This window comes from Apus apus, chromosome 23, assembly GCF_020740795.1.
Source record: "Apus apus isolate bApuApu2 chromosome 23, bApuApu2.pri.cur, whole genome shotgun sequence".
Taxonomy (NCBI): Eukaryota; Metazoa; Chordata; class Aves; order Apodiformes; family Apodidae; genus Apus; species Apus apus.
This window is the reverse complement of record NC_067304.1, coordinates 1103254-1120772: the sequence shown is the minus strand read 5'-3', so window position 1 is coordinate 1120772 and position 17519 is coordinate 1103254. Positions and strand designations below refer to the sequence as shown.

The 17519-nt window shown below is 49.7% G+C and overlaps 1 protein-coding gene across 5 annotated transcripts in view; it reads left to right on the top strand.

Annotated features, from left to right (window-relative positions):
* Nucleotides 1–7096: 7096 nt before the first annotated feature.
* Nucleotides 7097–17519, top strand: part of PPP1R12B (protein phosphatase 1 regulatory subunit 12B) — a 137726-nt gene continuing 127303 nt past the window's right edge. For all 5 annotated transcript variants that reach the window (XM_051639093.1, XM_051639092.1, XM_051639091.1 and 2 more), the window contains exon 1: nt 7097–7463. In XM_051639093.1, coding sequence (XP_051495053.1) covers nt 7176–7463 — 288 coding nt within the window. In that variant the 5' untranslated portion in view covers nt 7097–7175. The remainder of the gene's footprint in view (nt 7464–17519) is intronic.

The following is a 17519-nucleotide window of genomic DNA, read 5'->3' as shown; positions in this document are numbered from 1 at the left end:
CTACGAAATAAGAGCAGAATGAAACTCCAAAGGAAAGGTGGCTGCAGAGGCGCTGGGAAAACACTCCCGGAAGAGCTGGGGGTGGGGAAGGGAGGGCCCTGAGCTCGGCTGGGCTGCACCTCCTGCCCTGTCCTCACACCGGGAGCAACAAGCAGAAAGTTCAGCTGCTGGGCTACTAAGTATTTCTGCAAGGCTACAATGTGTGGCTGCTGGGCTACAAAGCTGCTGGTTCCAGTTTTTCTTTTGTGTTGCAAAGACAGAGCAACACGGGCCCAAGAAGGTCCAGGGCTTTGTAACCACCACCCTAAGGCTCCAGGTAACGCTGTTTCCAGCATGAAAGGCTACGGGTGGTCTGTGTGCAAGCCCTGCAGGTGCCCCAGCACCACGTTACCTGTCACCTGCTGATGGTGCTGCCTGCTCTGCTCCCCCACCCCAGCAAGACTCCTTTGGGTGTTCCCTTGTCTGCTTGTCCCTGCCTGATGCTCAGTTTGCTGGGGTACAAACTCCCACTTTGTCCCCCTGGGAAACATTCACCTGGATCTGGCCTCCACCATGGAAGCTGGCTGCAGGAGGGTTGGGAGAGGACACCCAGCAAACCCCACCCAGGGACAGGAACCAGGTGGCATGAGGCAGAGAAAGGATCAGCCCTTTCTTAGGCATTCCTGGCATTCCGGAAAGTCCAATAAGATTCAGTCCATCAATGCTCCATCACCTGGACTTGTAGGCCAGCAGAAGGAAGTCCTTTCCAGGACCAGCTCCACAAGCAGCTCCAGGAGTGGAAGCCAGAAGAAGGGAACAATTTTGCCAGTGTCTATAGCTGCTTCCCATCCTTAGCCTCTGAGCCAGGAGTCCCTGAGGCATCAGTGCTCCATGAGAATCTTCCAGCCCCTGCAGTAGCTGAGGATGGGGAGAAGGTGGATGCTCCAGTAATGCTCTTGATTGCTGTGGCCATGGACAGGGTTGTCAAGCCAGGCCAAGATGCAGTTAGCAAAAGATCCTGTTTAATTTCTCTTGCCTTGGGTGGCCTGTTTCTACTAAAATATGTAAATAGGTATTAAAGAAAAAAAGGCAGGAAGAGGCTGCCTCCTGCTCTCAGGGACTCAGGGGACCCTTCCCACTCATTCTCCTCTTCGGAGCCACAGCATCTCACCTCAGGCAGGCAGTTCATGTGCAGGATGACTGAGGAGCCCAGGCTGCTCCAGCTGCTGGGAATGCACTGGGGAACTGGGAGGAAGGGAGGAGAGCTGGGAGGGCAGGGAGGTGCTTCCTTTGGACCTGGGAAACTTTGGCATTAGATTCAATAGTAGTTTTGCCCTGAACTCTGGGTTAGAATTTCCTGGTCCTGAACCAAGGCCTGGAATGCAGGAAGGGGATGAGGATTGTGAGGGGAATGTGCTGCTCACGTCCTGTGTGCAGGGAAGGCTTTTGTCACTGAGGACCAGGATGCCTTTTGTCCTGCCATCATGAGAGGAGCTGCACTACCAGGCCGGGTGTGCAAGGAATGGCCCCAGGAACTGCTTGCTGGGGCATCCCAGTCCCCGACCAAGCATGGATGAGCAAGGCAGAGGTGACCTGAAGGACCCAGTTCTGCCAAGCATGGCCCATGCAACACCTCAGAGCATAGCAGGTCACCTCATCACTTGGGGACATTAGGAACAGGTGACTTTAGGAACATTAACCAGGAGTTGAGGGCCCCACTGAAGGGAACATGTGGGTCCCAGCAAGGTACAGGCCTATTGCAGAGTGGGGTGTTACCTGCTGCCACGATGCACATGGGGACATGACAAGATGCACATGAAGAGTATGGTGAAATAAGTACTTTGACATCACCCACTGAAGTTGGTCACGATGGCCACAGACCTTCCAGAGGGTTCCCTGAGGCCACGTAGAGAGTTGAGAGTCATACCCCAGAGCTGACATTGCCACAGCATTCAGGAATGAGAATCCTTTTCCCTGGAGGTTGGGAAACCTCTGCCAAATGACTCAGAGGATGTGTCTGACACACAGTGCTTGAGATGGTGCTGCAAATGCTGGCTTCCAGCAGACTTGAACAGACCTGCCTCCTCCAGCTGGCTTCCCACCCATCTGAGACAAGGGCTGGCCAGTTTCAGGAGCTCATGTACCCCTAGTTCTTTTCCCCAGAGGAGAAAATTCTGTGCAGAGTTTTGGGCTCCTCATGACAAGAATGACACGGAGGGGCTGGAGTGTGTCCAGACTGGGGAAGTGTCTGGGGCACAAGTCTTACGAGGAGCAGCTGAGGGAACTAGGGGTGTTTGGCCTGTAACATTTTTTATAACAGTTTTGCTCATCAGTGCTGACAAAATTCCTCGTGCTGCTCTCTGGGCAAGGTATTTCCATTGCTGGGGTGATGGCAGGTGTTGTTGTGTGACATTTGAGAGATCTCTGAGGTGACCTGTCCTCGTGGGAGATCCATAGGCTGCCGGCACCGGGCACACCTGGATGCTCTGATGGCTGCAGAGGCAGCACGTTTTGAACAGAATTGAGCCTGATTTCATGGACACACAGACAGGTGCAGCCAGACCTCCAGCACTGTGTCTGCATGGGCAGATGCTGGGCAGTACTGGGGAAGTTAGACCTGACTCTGGGATGTTCAGCCTGGAGCAAAGAAGGCTGAGAGGAGACCTTCTGGCTCTGCAACTGCCTGAGAGGAGGTTGGAGCCAGGGGGGCTGGTCTCTTCTCCCAAGGAACAAGGGATAGAACAACAGGAAATGGCCTCAGGTTGTGCCAGGGGAGGTTGAGATTTGATCTTGAGAACAATCTCTTCCCCAAAGGGTTGTCAGGCCCTGGCCCAGGCTGCCCAGGGCAGGGGTGGAGTCCCCATCCCTGGAGGGATTTCAGAGCCCTGTAGATGTGGTGCTGAGAGACATGGGGCAGTGGTGGCCTTGGCAGTGTGGGCTTAATGGTCGAACTCAATGATCTTAAAGAAATTTTCCAAGCAAAATTATTCCATGGTTCTATTAAAAGCTGGCTGTCAGCCTCAGAAAGGATCCCTGCATCCCACAGTTCAGTGTCCACTACTGCAAAACCCAGCTCTAGTCTTTGTTCTGGGGCTGTTTGCTCTGGAGGGGGTTGGAGGAGGGACCAGGGATGTGAAGTGCAGAACCAGCCCTGCTGGGGAGGGGACAGGCCTGGAGCTCATCCTCTCTCTGTGGATGAGCTGGCTTTGACTCCTCTTTCCTTCTTTCTAGTTTTTCTAAGTTCACCATTTCGATTGCTGCAGTCTCCTCATCCACCCAACAGCATCCAGCAACCCCAGGGGATGCAGGAGTCAAGAATTTTGTACCGCAGGGACTCCGCTGTTAGCTGAGGGTCGGAGGCTGAGCTGTGCCTGCCGCCCTGGGTCCCCACGCCATCTAGTGTCATCACAGAATCATAGAACGGTTTGAGGTGGAAGGGACCTTCATCACCAGGATCCAACCCCCTGCATGGGCAGGGACACCTCCCACCAGACCAGGTTGCTCCAAGCCCCATCCAACCTGCCCTTGAAGACTTCCAGGGAGACCTAGGGCTCCTCTCACTGCTGCCAACCAGTTAACACTTGTGTTCCAAGCCTCTCTTTACCCCAACATCATTGAGCCACAGGCTCTGCAAAGAGCTTCAGGACCTTCAGATGAGGTGCCTTTCATAAATAAATCAGAGTAAACTGTTATCATCAGGGAGCGACTCATTGAGAATCTCATAGATCCATTAGCACAAAGCTGAGCACTTCAAGGCAAACAAGTAATAGGAGTGGCAGCAATTAGTCCGGCAGGGAAAGAACTTGCTATTAGCACAGATAAAGCTTTTAATCCAAAGCAAAGAACACAAACAGTACAAGGCACTCAGGACATCCACGGCACTGAGACTCTTGTCCAGGAATCCCAGGCAAATGCAGCAAACTCTCCAAATATGCCTGCATAAAATTCTTGTGAGGAACTTAAAAGGCATGTTTCAAAAACATAAATAGCTGATGGTCTCAATCAGGCAGTTTTCAGAGGAGCACAGGGTGGTCTTGTGAGCTGCAGAGGGAAGCAGGATGGGCTCCAGCCCTGTTACCCCTCTGCAGGTGGGGAAAGTGCTCACAAAACCATCACCTGAGCCATGAGCACAGCTGTGTCCATCGCCCTGCACAAGAGCCAAGGCTCCTTCAGCCTGGCCTGCAGCCAGACATTATGAAATTCTTGAAGCAATAGATGCAAAGTTAAGGAGCTCCAGGCCTAGTCCAGCATGGACCTAGCATGTTCATCATCAGGAATAATGGATCCCCCTGGAAAGAACACAATATAAACCATGGGAAGGAGATACCTGGTCATGCTGAATGTGACCCAGCACAGATCCCATCTCCTGCAGGCTCCAGGAGCATTCAGAGGGTTCCCAGCCTCCAGCAACCCCCAGCCAGAGACAGTGACTTTGCATTTATGATACACATTTGTGACCCCTTGATTGGTTTACTGCTGTTAATATGCTTTGTTGTTTTTAAACCCACCTCAACAACTCACATCCTTACTGCCCTGCTGTCAGGAGCTCCAGACTGAACTGCCTGTTGTGTGGAGCCCTGTTCCTTTTTGCTCTTCACTGAACTGTTTCTGCACTGGCAGTTCCTAGCTCTAGTTTAGTGATGTTAGACTGTTCTTGAGCCACGATCTGGCTTCTCAATGAATATTTCATAGTTCTTCATGTGCCCCCTAACTCTGGTCATTAGCGTGGTTCCTAACAGGCTGCATACAGGGGGTATCAGATACACTGTGCTGTAGTTCCTGGGGTTTTCCCTGGAACTCTGCTGGAAATTGTTGGGCTCTTTTAAAGACTAAGGAGCAAACGCCATCTGGTCTGCGGGAATTTGTCACTGATCATTTCGCAGTGGGCTCGTTCTCTGATTCCTCTGACAGAGAATTTGAGGCAAATCCTCTTTCTGGCAGCCTGGTACTGCAAAATAGCCTGAAGGAGAGGGGCAGCCCCTCCGCTCTGAGCGAGAAACGTGCCCAGGGGTCTGCCAGGAGAGCCCGAGCCTCGGCCCGGGGCTGAGCAGCGCCAGGCACCGCAGGGCGCTCCCGCCGCGAGAGGGGGCTCAGAGAAGGCGCAACGAGGCCAACCCGAACATCTGAAAGTGTTCCCGGCTTGGTTTGTCTCCCGCGGGCAGGGCTGGCGGGAGCAGCCCGCGGGCGCGGCGGCTGCAGCGACGGCCCCGCCGCGTCCTGGCGGAGCTGCCCCCGGAGCCTCCGCCCGGGGACGGCCCGGCTGGGGCCGGTTCGGCTACGAGAGGAGCTGGGAACCGCCTCTCTGGAAGCCCGGCAGCCTCACGGCAACCGCGCGGGCGGGAGGGGCAGCCAGACCCGCCGGGTTTGGCCCCAGACAGACGCGGCTCTTCTCTGTTCCAGCCACTGCCCCTCACCTGCCCCGTGCCCCGGCCCAACCCGGCCCACGGGCCCCGCACGGGCCGGGCGGGCTGTCCCGGCGGGCGGTGCCGGCTCCTCAGGCCGCGCAGCGGGACCGAGCAGCGGGAACGGGCAGGAAAGGGCAGGGCAGGGCAGGGCAGGGCAGGGCAGGAAAAGGAAAAGGAAAAGGAAAAGGAAAAGGAAAAGGAAAAGGAAAAGGAAAAGGCAGGGCAGGGCAGGGCAGGGCAGGAAAGGGAAGGGAAGGGAAGGGAAGGGAAGGGAAGGGAAGGGAAGGGAAGGGAAGGGAAGGGAAGGGAAGGGAAGGGAAGGGAAGGGAAGGGAAGGGAAGGGAAGGGAAGGGAAGGGAAGGGAAGGGAAGGAAGGGAAGGGAAGGGAAGGGAAGGGAAGGGAAGGGAAGGGCAGGAAAGGGAAGGGCAGGAAAGGGAAGGGCAGGAAAGGAAAGGGCAGGAAAGGAAAGGGCAGGAAAGGAAAGGGCAGGAAAGGGCAGGAAAGGGCAGGAAAGGAAAAGGAAAGGAAAAGGAAAGGAAAAGGAAAGGAAAAGGAAAGGAAAAGGAAAGGAAAAGGAAAGGAAAAGGAAAGGAAAAGGAAAGGAAAAGGAAAGGAAAAGGAAAGGAAAAGGAAAGGAAAAGGAAAGGAAAAGGAAAGGAAAAGGAAAGGAAAAGGAAGGAAAAGGCAGGGCAGGGCAGGGCAGGGCAGGGCAGGGCAGGGCAGGGCAGGGCAGGAAAGGAAAGGAAAGGAAAGGAAAGGAAAGGAAAGGAAAGGAAAGGAAAGGAAAGGAAAGGAAAAGGAAAGGAAAGGAAAAGGAAGGAAAAGGAAGGAAAAGGAAAGGAAAAGGAAGGAAAAGGAAGGAAAAGGCAGGGAAGGGCAGGGCAGGAAAGGAAAGGAAAGGAAAGGAAAGGAAAGGAAAGGAAAGGAAAGGAAAGGAAAGGAAAGGAAAGGAAAGGAAAGGAAAGGAAAGGAAAGGAAAGGAAAAGGAAGGAAAAGGAAGGAAAAGGAAGGAAAAGGAAGGAAAAGGAAGGAAAAGGAAGGGAAGGGCAGGGCAGGGCAGGGCAGGAAAGGAAAGGAAAGGAAAGGAAAGGAAAGGAAAGGAAAGGAAAGGAAAGGAAAGGAAAGGAAAGGAAAGGAAAGGAAAGGAAAGGAAGAGGCAGGAAAGGAAAGGGCGGGAAAGGGCAGGAAAGGAAAGGGAAGGGAAGGGCGGAAAAGGGAGGGGCAGGGTGGGGCCGGGCAGGGCAGAAAAGGGCAGGAAGGGGAAGGAAAGGGCAGGGAAGGAAAGGGAAGGAAGAGGCAGGAAAGGAAAAGAAAGGGCAGGAAAGGAAAGGAAGGGAAGGGTGGAAAAGGGAGGGGCAGGGTGGGGCCGGGCAGGAAAGAGCGGGAAAGGAAAGAGAAGGGAAGGGAGGAAAGGGCAGGGCAGAAAAGGGCAGGAAGGGGAAGGAAAGGGCAGGGCGGAAAAGGGCGGGGCCGGGCGGGGCGGGGCAGGTAAGGGCGGGGCGGGGCGGGGCGGGGCGGGTCCGGCCGCTGCGCCGGCGGCCGCGCGGGCGGGGCGGGAGGAGCGCGCGGGGCACGCCGGGAGCTGTAGTCCCGGCGGGCGGGCAGGTGCGGCGGCGCGCGGGGCAGGCCGGGAGCTGCGGCGCCGCGGGCAGGTGCGGCGGGGACTCCATGTCCCGTGATGCCGCGGGGCGGCGCGGGGGGGGCGGGGCGGCGGCCAAGATGGCGGCGGGGGCGCTGCCCCCCGCTCCCGGCTGAGCGCGGCGCTCCCTGCGCCTGCAGCGGCGGCCGCGATGTCGGAGCCGGAGCACCTGGGCGGGAAGCGGGCCGAGTCGGCGCGGCTGCGGCGGGCCGAGCAGCTGCGGCGCTGGAAGGGCTCCCTGACGGAGCAGGAGCCCGTGGCGGCGGGGGGCGGCCGGGGCCGGCACGGCGGCGCCGGGGGGTCCCGCGTTCGCTTTGAGGAGGGCGCCGTCTTCCTGGCCGCCTGCTCCAGCGGGGACACCGAGGAGGTGAAGCGCCTGCTGGGCCGCGGCGCCCGCGTCAACACCACCAACGTGGACGGGCTGACAGCCCTGCACCAGGTACGGCGGCCCGGGCGGGGGTCCCGGTGCCCCTTCCCGCCCCCGCGGGGCTTCGCCGGGCAGCGGGTTCGGGGCCGCGGGCGGGGGTCTGTGCGGGCGGGGGTCTGTGCGGGCGGGGGTCTGTGCGGGCGGGGGTCTGTGCGGCCTCGCCCCAGCCCCGCAGCAGGGCCCGGCGGGGGCGGGCAGCGCGGGACCTGCCGCACCGGCGGTGGGTTGTTTATAAACAAAGCCGTGACTGAGCTTTGATCCGAGCCTCGTCCCGCGTGTTCCGTGTGTCCGGAGCGGAGACCGCGCGTGGAGGGGAGCGCGGGGGCGCGGTCCGGTCGAGCAGCTGGACGTGCCGAGATCTCGCAGGGTTGTGAAGTAGCTTCGTGAGCAAAATCAAGCGCTGGGCTGGCAGAGCTGCCAGCCTGGCTAAGTGGCCGATTTATTAGTTTTTTGAAAACTTCTGGCTTTGTGCTGGGGGGTGTGGTGAAGTAGCAGCAGAGCTGAAAAAACTTGACGGGGGGAGCGCGGGTTTTGCAAGGTCAGAAGTGTCTTGTGGGCTTCTGTGTTCGTGTTATATCAGAGTTGCCTTGAAACTCCCCAAACTAACCTTTGCAGGGACCAGAGAGTGCCCACATCTCAGATAAGCAATGTAGCTTCTATTAATGTTCGTCCAAATGGGCTAAAGACCACAAAAGTGGTCACAGAAGTTACCTTCAGAATGGTAAAGCCTTGTCTGCCTGGGAACGTGTGCTGTGCTTCATCTGTAGCTTTGGCTTGTCCTTGTGTAGATGAACAGGAATGTAAGGGAGCATGTGAAATTGCTACCCCTCAGTATTTGCAAACCTGTTGCTGTCTAAGCCTGATTCAGAATTTAGCAGGGCATGTGAAATTAGCGTCCCAGATTGTTGCATCTGGTCAGTGAAATGAATCTGATTTGAATCCGGGCCAGCCTTAGGAAGAGCATTTTCTTAGCTGAAGATCTTGTTGATTAAGCGTGTGGTGCTGTAGATTAAGCATGTAGTGCAGTGACAAGACCTGGAGAAGAAGCCCAGTCCAGGAATAACATCTGGAAATCATGTGCTTGTAAAGAATAATGCTTTAATAGCACAAATAGCAGGACAGTAGTTGCATTGGTGGTTTTCCTCTTTGCTGGGCTGATGTTACTGCACTGAAGCCTTTGGAAGGTTTAAAACCTTGGTTCACAAGCTCACTTGCTCATGGCTGTCAGTGCACAAGGAGCAGTGATACTTCATCCATTTGTACTGGAGTTCCAAAAATAAGTTATGAAGCAAAGAGCATGGGAGCTTATGGACTGTCAGGTTGGACAAGACCTCAGTTGGCAAAGCAGTGAATTCCTCATGGCTTGGTTAGGGTTGTTTTGTTGTGTTTTTTGGTGGTTTTTTTTGGTATAGCGATAGCAAGTAAGTTATGCTGCCTAATTAATCTCCAATACAGCATGAATACATTTATTATCAGACAAATAAGTAATCAGATAGACACTAGTAAGAGCCAGTTGCTGGAGAGCTGGTTGTTGAAAGTGTTTTGACAAGCAAGAAGGCAGAATCTAAGACAGGTAAAAGTGTGGTAGAGTTGGGATGGCTTGGTGAGGGCTTTCCAGCCAGGATTGATTGAGGTCTCTTCAGAAGTTATCCAGGTATCTTGCTGATCCACATAATGTGATGCTTGGCCAAAAGTGCATCATGAAGTGCATTAGACTCATCAGAGAATGGGCAATTATCTCTGCAAGGTCAAACGTCTTGAAAATGATGATCCATATATTGACAAGGAGGCTGCAAATACAATTCTGTGTATGTAAAGAAATGTGTCTTAGGAGCTACGAATCGGGTAACATTGAACAGTAACATCCAGGGCTGGATACTTGGAAGAGCTTTCAGATGAGTGAGTAGTTGAGCTGATGGGAGCTGTACAAGCCAGCCCTTTACATTGTTTCTTCAGAAACTTTACAGGAAGGGAGGCTGACCTTACTTTAAATTGAATAAAAACTTTGTTCCAATGTCCCCTTGATGTAACATTGTATCATCTGCAAATCTTGGACAACACCAAAGGGTGTTGAGATGTTCTTGCACACCCAAATGGAGAAAACGCTGATTTGTTAGAGGTTTTGTTGTACTTGTGTATCTTGAGTCTATAAATCTGTGTCAAATGAAAATATTTATTATTACCTTGGTTGAAGAGGTTGTTATGAGTTCCTTTTCACTGAAGGTATCCAAAATAGGTTTTTTTTCACATTATTTGGGGACCATCTGTGGTGAGGTGTCAGCTGTGGTCCAGTTTGCTTGAGGGTCCTCAGGGTGCTGGTTGACAAATGAAATGAATGCAGCACACAGGAGGATTTTTCTCTGCACTTCACTTGGTATTAGAAACTTAACCTTATGAAATACAGGGCAGATGGTAGTGACAGTCTGCTCTCATTTAATACTTGTAAAACCAAACAGCCTGTACAGTGAGGGAGGAAATCCTACACATTGAAAAAAGTTTGCTTTGTTGTAGGAAAGATTTGGTACATTTTTTTTTTCTTCTTTGGCTAAAGAGCTTAATATTAAGTGAGACTTGCTCTGTACAAGCAAATGTCTTCTTAGGTAATGGAAGGGTTAACAAAGTCAATTGACTTAATGTGTTAGAGGCAGCATCTGCTTCTGCAAAACCTAACACCAATCTTACCAACTGGGTTAGTCTGTTTGAAGTGCAATGGCCCCAAATGTTGCCTGGTGTTCAACAAAGGTAAAATTGCACTTTCTCTGGTATCTGGGCCACTATGACTAAGAGCCATTGTGTGCTTGCTGGGGGAGAAGCTGTCTTTGCTATTTATAGCCATGAAGCTGTATTTTGAAAATAGACTTTTAAATTACAAGTGTTGTTTCTGAGCCTCTAGCTCGTGTCATTCTCTTCTTTGGAGGCATCAGGTGCTGCTTAAACCTCCACCACAGGCCAGTGGCTCTTACCTGTGCTGTGGCTTCAGCCCTACATGTGTCTGCTTCAGTGCCTGGTAACTGCTTCCAGATGAACATCAATCCCATATTATCAGCAACTAACCTACTTCATTGAATACAGTGTATTTTTGGCAATGATTTGTTGTCTGATGCAGGATGGAAAGGGAGATATTAAATGTGAGCAAACATCTAGAAATTGTCAAGAAAACTGCTACTGGTAGGTGAACCAAACCACTGGTTGCAGGTGAACTTCTGTAGTACCTGCAGATGGTGGAAAGTGGATAGAACTGAAGAGTAAAATTGTACAAAAACTGAGGCTTAAGGGAAAAAAATTCTGATGTTACTAGTTAGGAAGGCATCTCCACATGTAACAGGCAGTGCTTGTTTGTCTTTAAGGGCTGGTTCTGATGACAACAAAAAAGATTGTTTATCCTTTGTCTGCCCTTTGATGATTTACCTGCTGTTTCCCTTTTGCCTGTTCTGGGGAAAAGCTAGTTGTTCCTGAAATAAATCCGGAGTTTCTGTCATTTGCAATACTCTTAAATTACCTTGGCATTTGCTTTTAGTCATATTTTCAACTACTGGGCACCTGTGGTAATTCAGAAGCTGCTTCATGAAAAGTCTGGCGCTTTGTGCAGCAATTCTGGGTTAGACAGCAGAGGCTGGACCTCTCTGGCAGTCCCAGTTTGAGTTATTCCTGCTTTGGAGCCAGAGCTGTAAAGCTGCAGGCAGGCATGTCTAGTAGCTCTTGAGAGCTTTAGAAAGCAGCATCCCTGTCAAATTAAGGGTGGTTGCTGCTCAGCAGATTTGGCCCTTTAATCACTTCCAAATATTGTGTGTGGCCCCAGCAGAGCAAGGGGCTGCAGTATTTTTGGACAGTCCAAACCAGATGACTCTCCCTAAGCAGCCTGGAGACTTGGAGGAATCATTGAGGTGCTAACACAGCAAAAAAATCTGGGGGGCTGGGAGGAAGGAGGAGAGGATTCCTGCGGGGATTGGTGTTTTTTCTACCTAGAGCATCACTGGTAGCAAGTGTGGAACAAAGGGTTGGGACTGCAGTAGTGGCTGAACTGGCCTGGGTTGGTTTTACAGGGTCACAGGATAGTTTGGGTTGGAAGGGACCTCAAAGATCATCTAGATCCAACCTGCCTGCATGGGCAGGGACACCTCCTGCTAGACCAGGTTGCTCCAAGCCCCATCCAACCTGCCTTTCAGCACTTCCAGGGATGGGACAATAAGTGGGATAGATCCAAAAACCATTACCCACACAGAGTGCTCATGTGCAACAGCTTCCAGGAGAATCATAGAATCATTAAGATTGGAAAAGACCCTCAAGATCAAGTCCAACTGCCAGCCCTACACCTCTGTGACCACTAAAGTGTCTTAGTTACCAAAAGGCAAAATCTGGCTTGTGCCTGGTGATTTGAGGATATAACACAACATAGAGTGGCATGAAGACTCTTGAATGAAGTATCCAGATACTACATGTGCACCTTTGGGGCATCACAGCTGTACTTTAAGGGAGTTTATCTTCTGATCTTTCAATGATAGCGTCATGAATGAGGGTCTGTTTTTTAAGATTGAATGGCAGTGTTGCCTAAAAATACACTGATCCCAGGAAGGGAAGGTTATCTAGGGAGAGCCATACCTTTTCCACCACACTCTGCAAAGTTTGTTTCCAAAGGTATGCTTCTGCCAGTGAAAATAGAAGGTGTAAGCTGTTTGTACTGTATTTAACACTGCTCATCAAACTGAAATCTAACACTGTCAAAAATAGAGTTTATCACTAGGGTAAGTGAAATACTTTTTTTGGGGTTTCACTTGTAAGTGGGAATGCAGCAGTATGTACACTGAATAAAGTGAGAAAGCTTGGAAGCCACCTACAGTACACCAGGAATTGATTAGACAAAGCTAGTTAAAATCTGAAGTGCTGTTTTACCAACCTATTGCTTTTATTTTCTTGCTTTGGCTTACTCAGTCTCTTCTTTGGCTTGATGTTTTGTCCCTGTGGGGTTACCTCAAATGTCTGTCCCTTACATCTCTGTTTCAAAACAATCTCCTAAGTGGGCAGAATTAAATCTAGACTAAACAAATTAACCTTGAACTTGAAATGAGTGAGAGCCTTGGAGAGCTGCTGCTCCTTGCAGCAGTTGGAGGAAGTCTTCCTGTGTTTGGGTTAGGGGCAGTTTCTCAACTGGTTAGTTGGGCTTCTGGAAAGCGAAGCCAACCCCAGCATTCCCTCAGCTACTGGGTGCTGGGAGGAAACTTACTCTTTTAGTAAGTAGGTGGATATTTGTGTTGGGAAATGTGCATCTTCATTGTTTCCTTCCTCAGCCTCTGTTTATCCTGTCTAGTGATTCGCTGAGTCAAGCTCTGCTGCTCCTCAGAAGCAGTGAGCAAAGAAGCTGATTGGATTTTCAGCTACAACTTCCCTTATGGCAGCAGCTAGAAGTGATGACCCTGGTCCCTTAGTGCTGCCTGTGGAAAAGTTCTCATCTCAGCAGTGCTGTCAGGCACTCCAGAGCTCCGGCCCCACATGGAAATCTCCTTTGGCAAGCAAAGGTATTTTAGGAAAAGCTTTCTGACTTTTGCAAATTAAATTCTTGAGCCTGCATTAGAGATGGAGACAAGTCTTTAATGCTGCATGCTTGTCTGAATCAACATTGTTTGCTAAGATTGGAAGCTGGCTCAGCAAAAACTGCAGGAATGAGCAATGAAGGTGCTGCCTGGAATGGTCACTGGTCCAGAGCCGTGTCTCCCAGCTCCTCTTGGCATGGCTGGAACCTACTGAAACATTAAAGGCAACGTTTATGTGCAGAACTCTCTCAGCTGTAACCTAGATGAAACTACCATCATCCTGGTATTATTTTTACAGTATATAATCTCTCCTGCTGATTATAACAGTAGGTGTCAAGGGGCCAGGAGTAACCAGGTTTGGAGACAGAATTCAGATTAGGTACAGTGAGGCTTCTGAGGCATCTTAAGCACTGAGTGAGGTAATGTACTGAGATAATAACTGACTAATATTAAAATATAAGACTTCTGGATTGGTATGCTAGCTCTCAGTTGAGGGTTATTATATACCATAAGTCAAAAAGGCCTGTCAGACTGTGCATATTAGAGCAATCTTGCTAAGAAGGTTGAGAGGGGAATGTTATCTAAGTGATTGCATAAATTGAGATTTTTTTCACTCTAACTTTTGAATACAAATGAGGGCAGGGGGAGCACTGAATGCTCTGAATTTTAAAAAATCATATTTGTGCCCAGAGTTGGGATAAAGAAAGTGAACAAACAAGCTCAGACCCTTTCAGGGGACTAGCAGCCCCCACCCTCCAGTTGCAAGCTCTCCAGCGGGTGATCTGTTTGACCTAGTGGTAATGGAATGGCCCCAGCATGGTGAAGGTGCCCAGTATAAATCCTGGGATCTGAGTCTGCAGTTTATTTTCAGCTGTCCTTCTGGAGGGAGGTGCAACAGCTGTCCCTGCAATCTCCTTTATTGGGCTGCAGCAAACTGATCTGCACTGGGATGAAAGGTGCAGCTCGCAGGAGGAGGTGTTCAGTGTGCCTTAGCAGGAGCATTTCAGTTTATAAGAATTCTGAGGGAATGATTTGGTGGGGATTTAGGTGCCTATTTTTATGGGGCCCACTTCAGCATGCACAGATTTAAGAACAGCTTCATGGTGAGTATAGTCCATGCAGCCTGTGCAGAGGAACGTGTTCAGGCTGCTGTCAGCTTTGTGGGAATGGAGCTTTTCAGAGCATGGCTGTGTGGTGGAGCTCCAACCTGCACAGCTTCTAGGTGCCACATTTTATTGCCTGCCTTCACTCCAGAGATGCATCTCTTACTGTGGTGGAACAGGCCTCCTTGAGTGATGTGGAACAGGACCATTCCTAAATACCTAAATCTTCAAATGTTTTTCAGAGGAAATTTGCTCTTCTAGATTATTGAGCTAGTGAGAATGATACCCTGTGCTGCTGACAGCTGAACCCCCAGAGTCAGGCCTCTCTTTCCTAATCAAGCTGTTGACAACCACGAACATAAAAATTCTTGAATCAGACACCTACACGATTTCTCATGACAGCGTTTGTTCATCATAATTATAATGTTCAGTACTTCCTTACAGATGACTGGTGTTTTAGAAAATACACGTGTGTGCACTCTTCTTAAATATTTTCACGTTAAACAGATTTTTGAAAGATCAGTCACCTTTCAGCTTAAATATAGTCTTTGCTCATCTGAAAACAACTGAAAACTTGCTCTTTAAGAAAGAATAAATTGTATTAATTTTTAATGCTATTTTCTCTTAGTATTTTTTTCTGTATTTTGAAAAAAATAAAATAAAATAGAACAATCTTATAAGAGTCTCACTAGAAATGTTTCCATAATACAATAAGCTGACCTTGCAGGGGGACACAAGCAGTTTCAGTATTGCTTTTCCAGCGTTCAGCCTTGCTCATAAATCTTTGTGAAATGTACAGAATGCAGAATGACCACCTGCCATTAGTCTTTTCTGTGTCACTGCCTTTTCAGGGTAAAACTAAACCTGGCCTCTCTCTGCTACTCTGAGCCGGAGCATTGATTTGCCACAGTGATTGCTCACCATCCATTTCTGGAATCTGTCTGAAGCCACCTCCTATTTATAATTTGTCATTCCTCGCTGTCTTAGGCAGTTAATGTGATTTTGTTACAAAGCTTTATGTTTTTTTACTTCTGAAATTGTGTGATAGCAACAACGTGTAATATCAGATCTTGTCTAAACACAACTGCAGGTTTAGCAAGAGGTGACTAGCAGTGATTTAGTGAGCTGATGCAACATTGTGTGTGGGCTCTGCTGGCCTAACCTGGCTTACATCTGTTTAGTTTGGACTTGTAAATATAATACCATCACCCAAATGGATGTGGAGCAGCTTGAAGCTGGTCGGGCCCGCACACGGAGCTGCACCGAATAACCATCTTGGTTTTGTGCTTGAACTGATGAATCCTCAAATGCTGCTCTATCCTGAGGTACTGCTGCAATGGTTTCATTCTGAAGTCAAAGCATGAAGCAGGGTTTCTCTCCCTCTTTCAGGTTCTGAATCTGTATGAACTGCCAGCCTTACTCAAAACAAGTATTAGTTATGGATTGATCTTGAGTGACACCCTGATAGCGCATGCGAGACATGGTAGTGGGGGTTTCTGCCTGGGAAGGTTGCTGGGGTAGGTGAACTCTGACCCAGCTGGCTCTGAGTAATGGGGCTTGAGTTAATTGTTGTGGTACAGCCAGGACACTGCTGAGGTACATCTTTAACAGAGACCCTGCCTCTGCCAGCAGAAGTCGTCAGAATATTTACCTTAAATCAGAAATCTTCAGAGTATTTACCTGAAATACTGGTGTGGTTTTGGAGGATGTAGTGTTCTAAATTCTTATCTAACAAGCCATTTTTCTACCCCGTTTGCTCTCTGGTTTCTGTAAGTGAGAGGACATGCTCTCCAGTGTAGACAGGTTTGGTGGTTTTGTGGATAACAACCAAATCTGAGCTAACCGGTTGCCTTGGCACAACTGACACCTGCTTGGGAAGAGCTTCACATCCTGAGCCTGGGAGTTTAACTGCACCCATGACCATCATACAAACACTGCAGACTTGCCAAATGTCTGATTTAATTTTTTTTTAAAGTGATGTGATCATGCCAGCAGAAGTTCCTGTGCTGGCAAACCACATGCCCTTGCTTGGGTCTTTTAATGACCATCGCAAGTGATGTTCATGCTGTTGGTGTGATCCACATGTTGCATTACTGTAACCATTTCAGTTACTGGAAATCATTACACTGACAAAGATGCTTTCAAAGCAACTTGATGGCACATGCAAAATGCTACATGGTAGCCTATTACCGTGTGTTCCCTTTTTGATGCAAGAGGTATTTTTAAAGTAGTGTACAATAAGTATTTCAAGCAGAATTATGACTACTAAAATAGTGCTCTCTGGAGAAGATCAGAAAGTGCTGCTTACTTGCTTCTGAAGGAGGTAGCATCTAGGTTAAGCCTTCCAAGCTAGTTTCATCAGTTGATGCTGGCTTTGGTTCTTGCCTTGCTTTGTGCTTCTTCCCAGTGTTGGTAGGAAGCTGACTGGACTACATCATGCTCCAGCCAGCTCAGCTTACTCTGTGCTGATATTCTCGTCAGTCTTGTCAGCATTTAGGGGGATCTGCGTACCATGCACAAGCTTTGAAAGGTGGCAGTTGTGTTTAAAATTAGTTTCAAAGACTTTTGAGAAGCAGAAAGTCAATGTTGTGTGTCAGAGTATCTTCCAGACAGGTATATTGATAGTCCAGAAGAGCAGTTATCTGGTCTGCCTCTCATCTGTCTGCTCTGCCCACTGAGAACCTGGCAGATCTTTTTCTGCAGAGCTGCTTTACAGCCAGTTGCCCCGGTCTGTGTTGTGCAAGGAGTTACTCTGTCCCAAGGACAGGACTTCCCCTGGTTTGCCTTGGTTGACCATCACAAGCTCTCTTGTCAGGCCACTTCTCCAGCCTGTGTAGGTCCCTTTGAGAAGGACCTCCCACCCCAGCCATACCAACCAGCTTAATATCATTTGCAGACTTCTTGAGAGTGCTCTGTCCCATAATTGGTGTTAATCAAGTTTGTTAATAAGGACATTAGATTATATTGGCTCCTGTGTCACCCCTGAGGGATGCCAATGGTACTCAGCTCCTGGATGGACTGGATCACCTCTTGAGCCTGATATTCTAGATAATTTTCTATCAGCTTACTGTCTGCTTCTCTAGTCCAGCTCACACCAATCTGCCTGTTAAGAATACCATCAGAGATGGTGTCAAAGGTGTACCACACTCTCTGCCATCACCCACCTACCCAACCAAATTGTCATTGTGGAGGGCAATCAAGTTAGGCAAGATTTGCCACTGGTAAATCCATGCTGGCTGTTCCCAGTCACCACCACCTGCATGCAGCTGGAAATAGATTTCAGGAAGTTTTACTTTTTCCAGGGACTAAGGTGGGACAGGCAGGCCTCTGGTTCCCTGGATCCTTCTTACATGATACATGGTGTTTGCATGTCACAAGGAACCTCCCTTTGTCACCATGACCTTTGAAAGATGACAGTGACTTTGCACTGATATCAG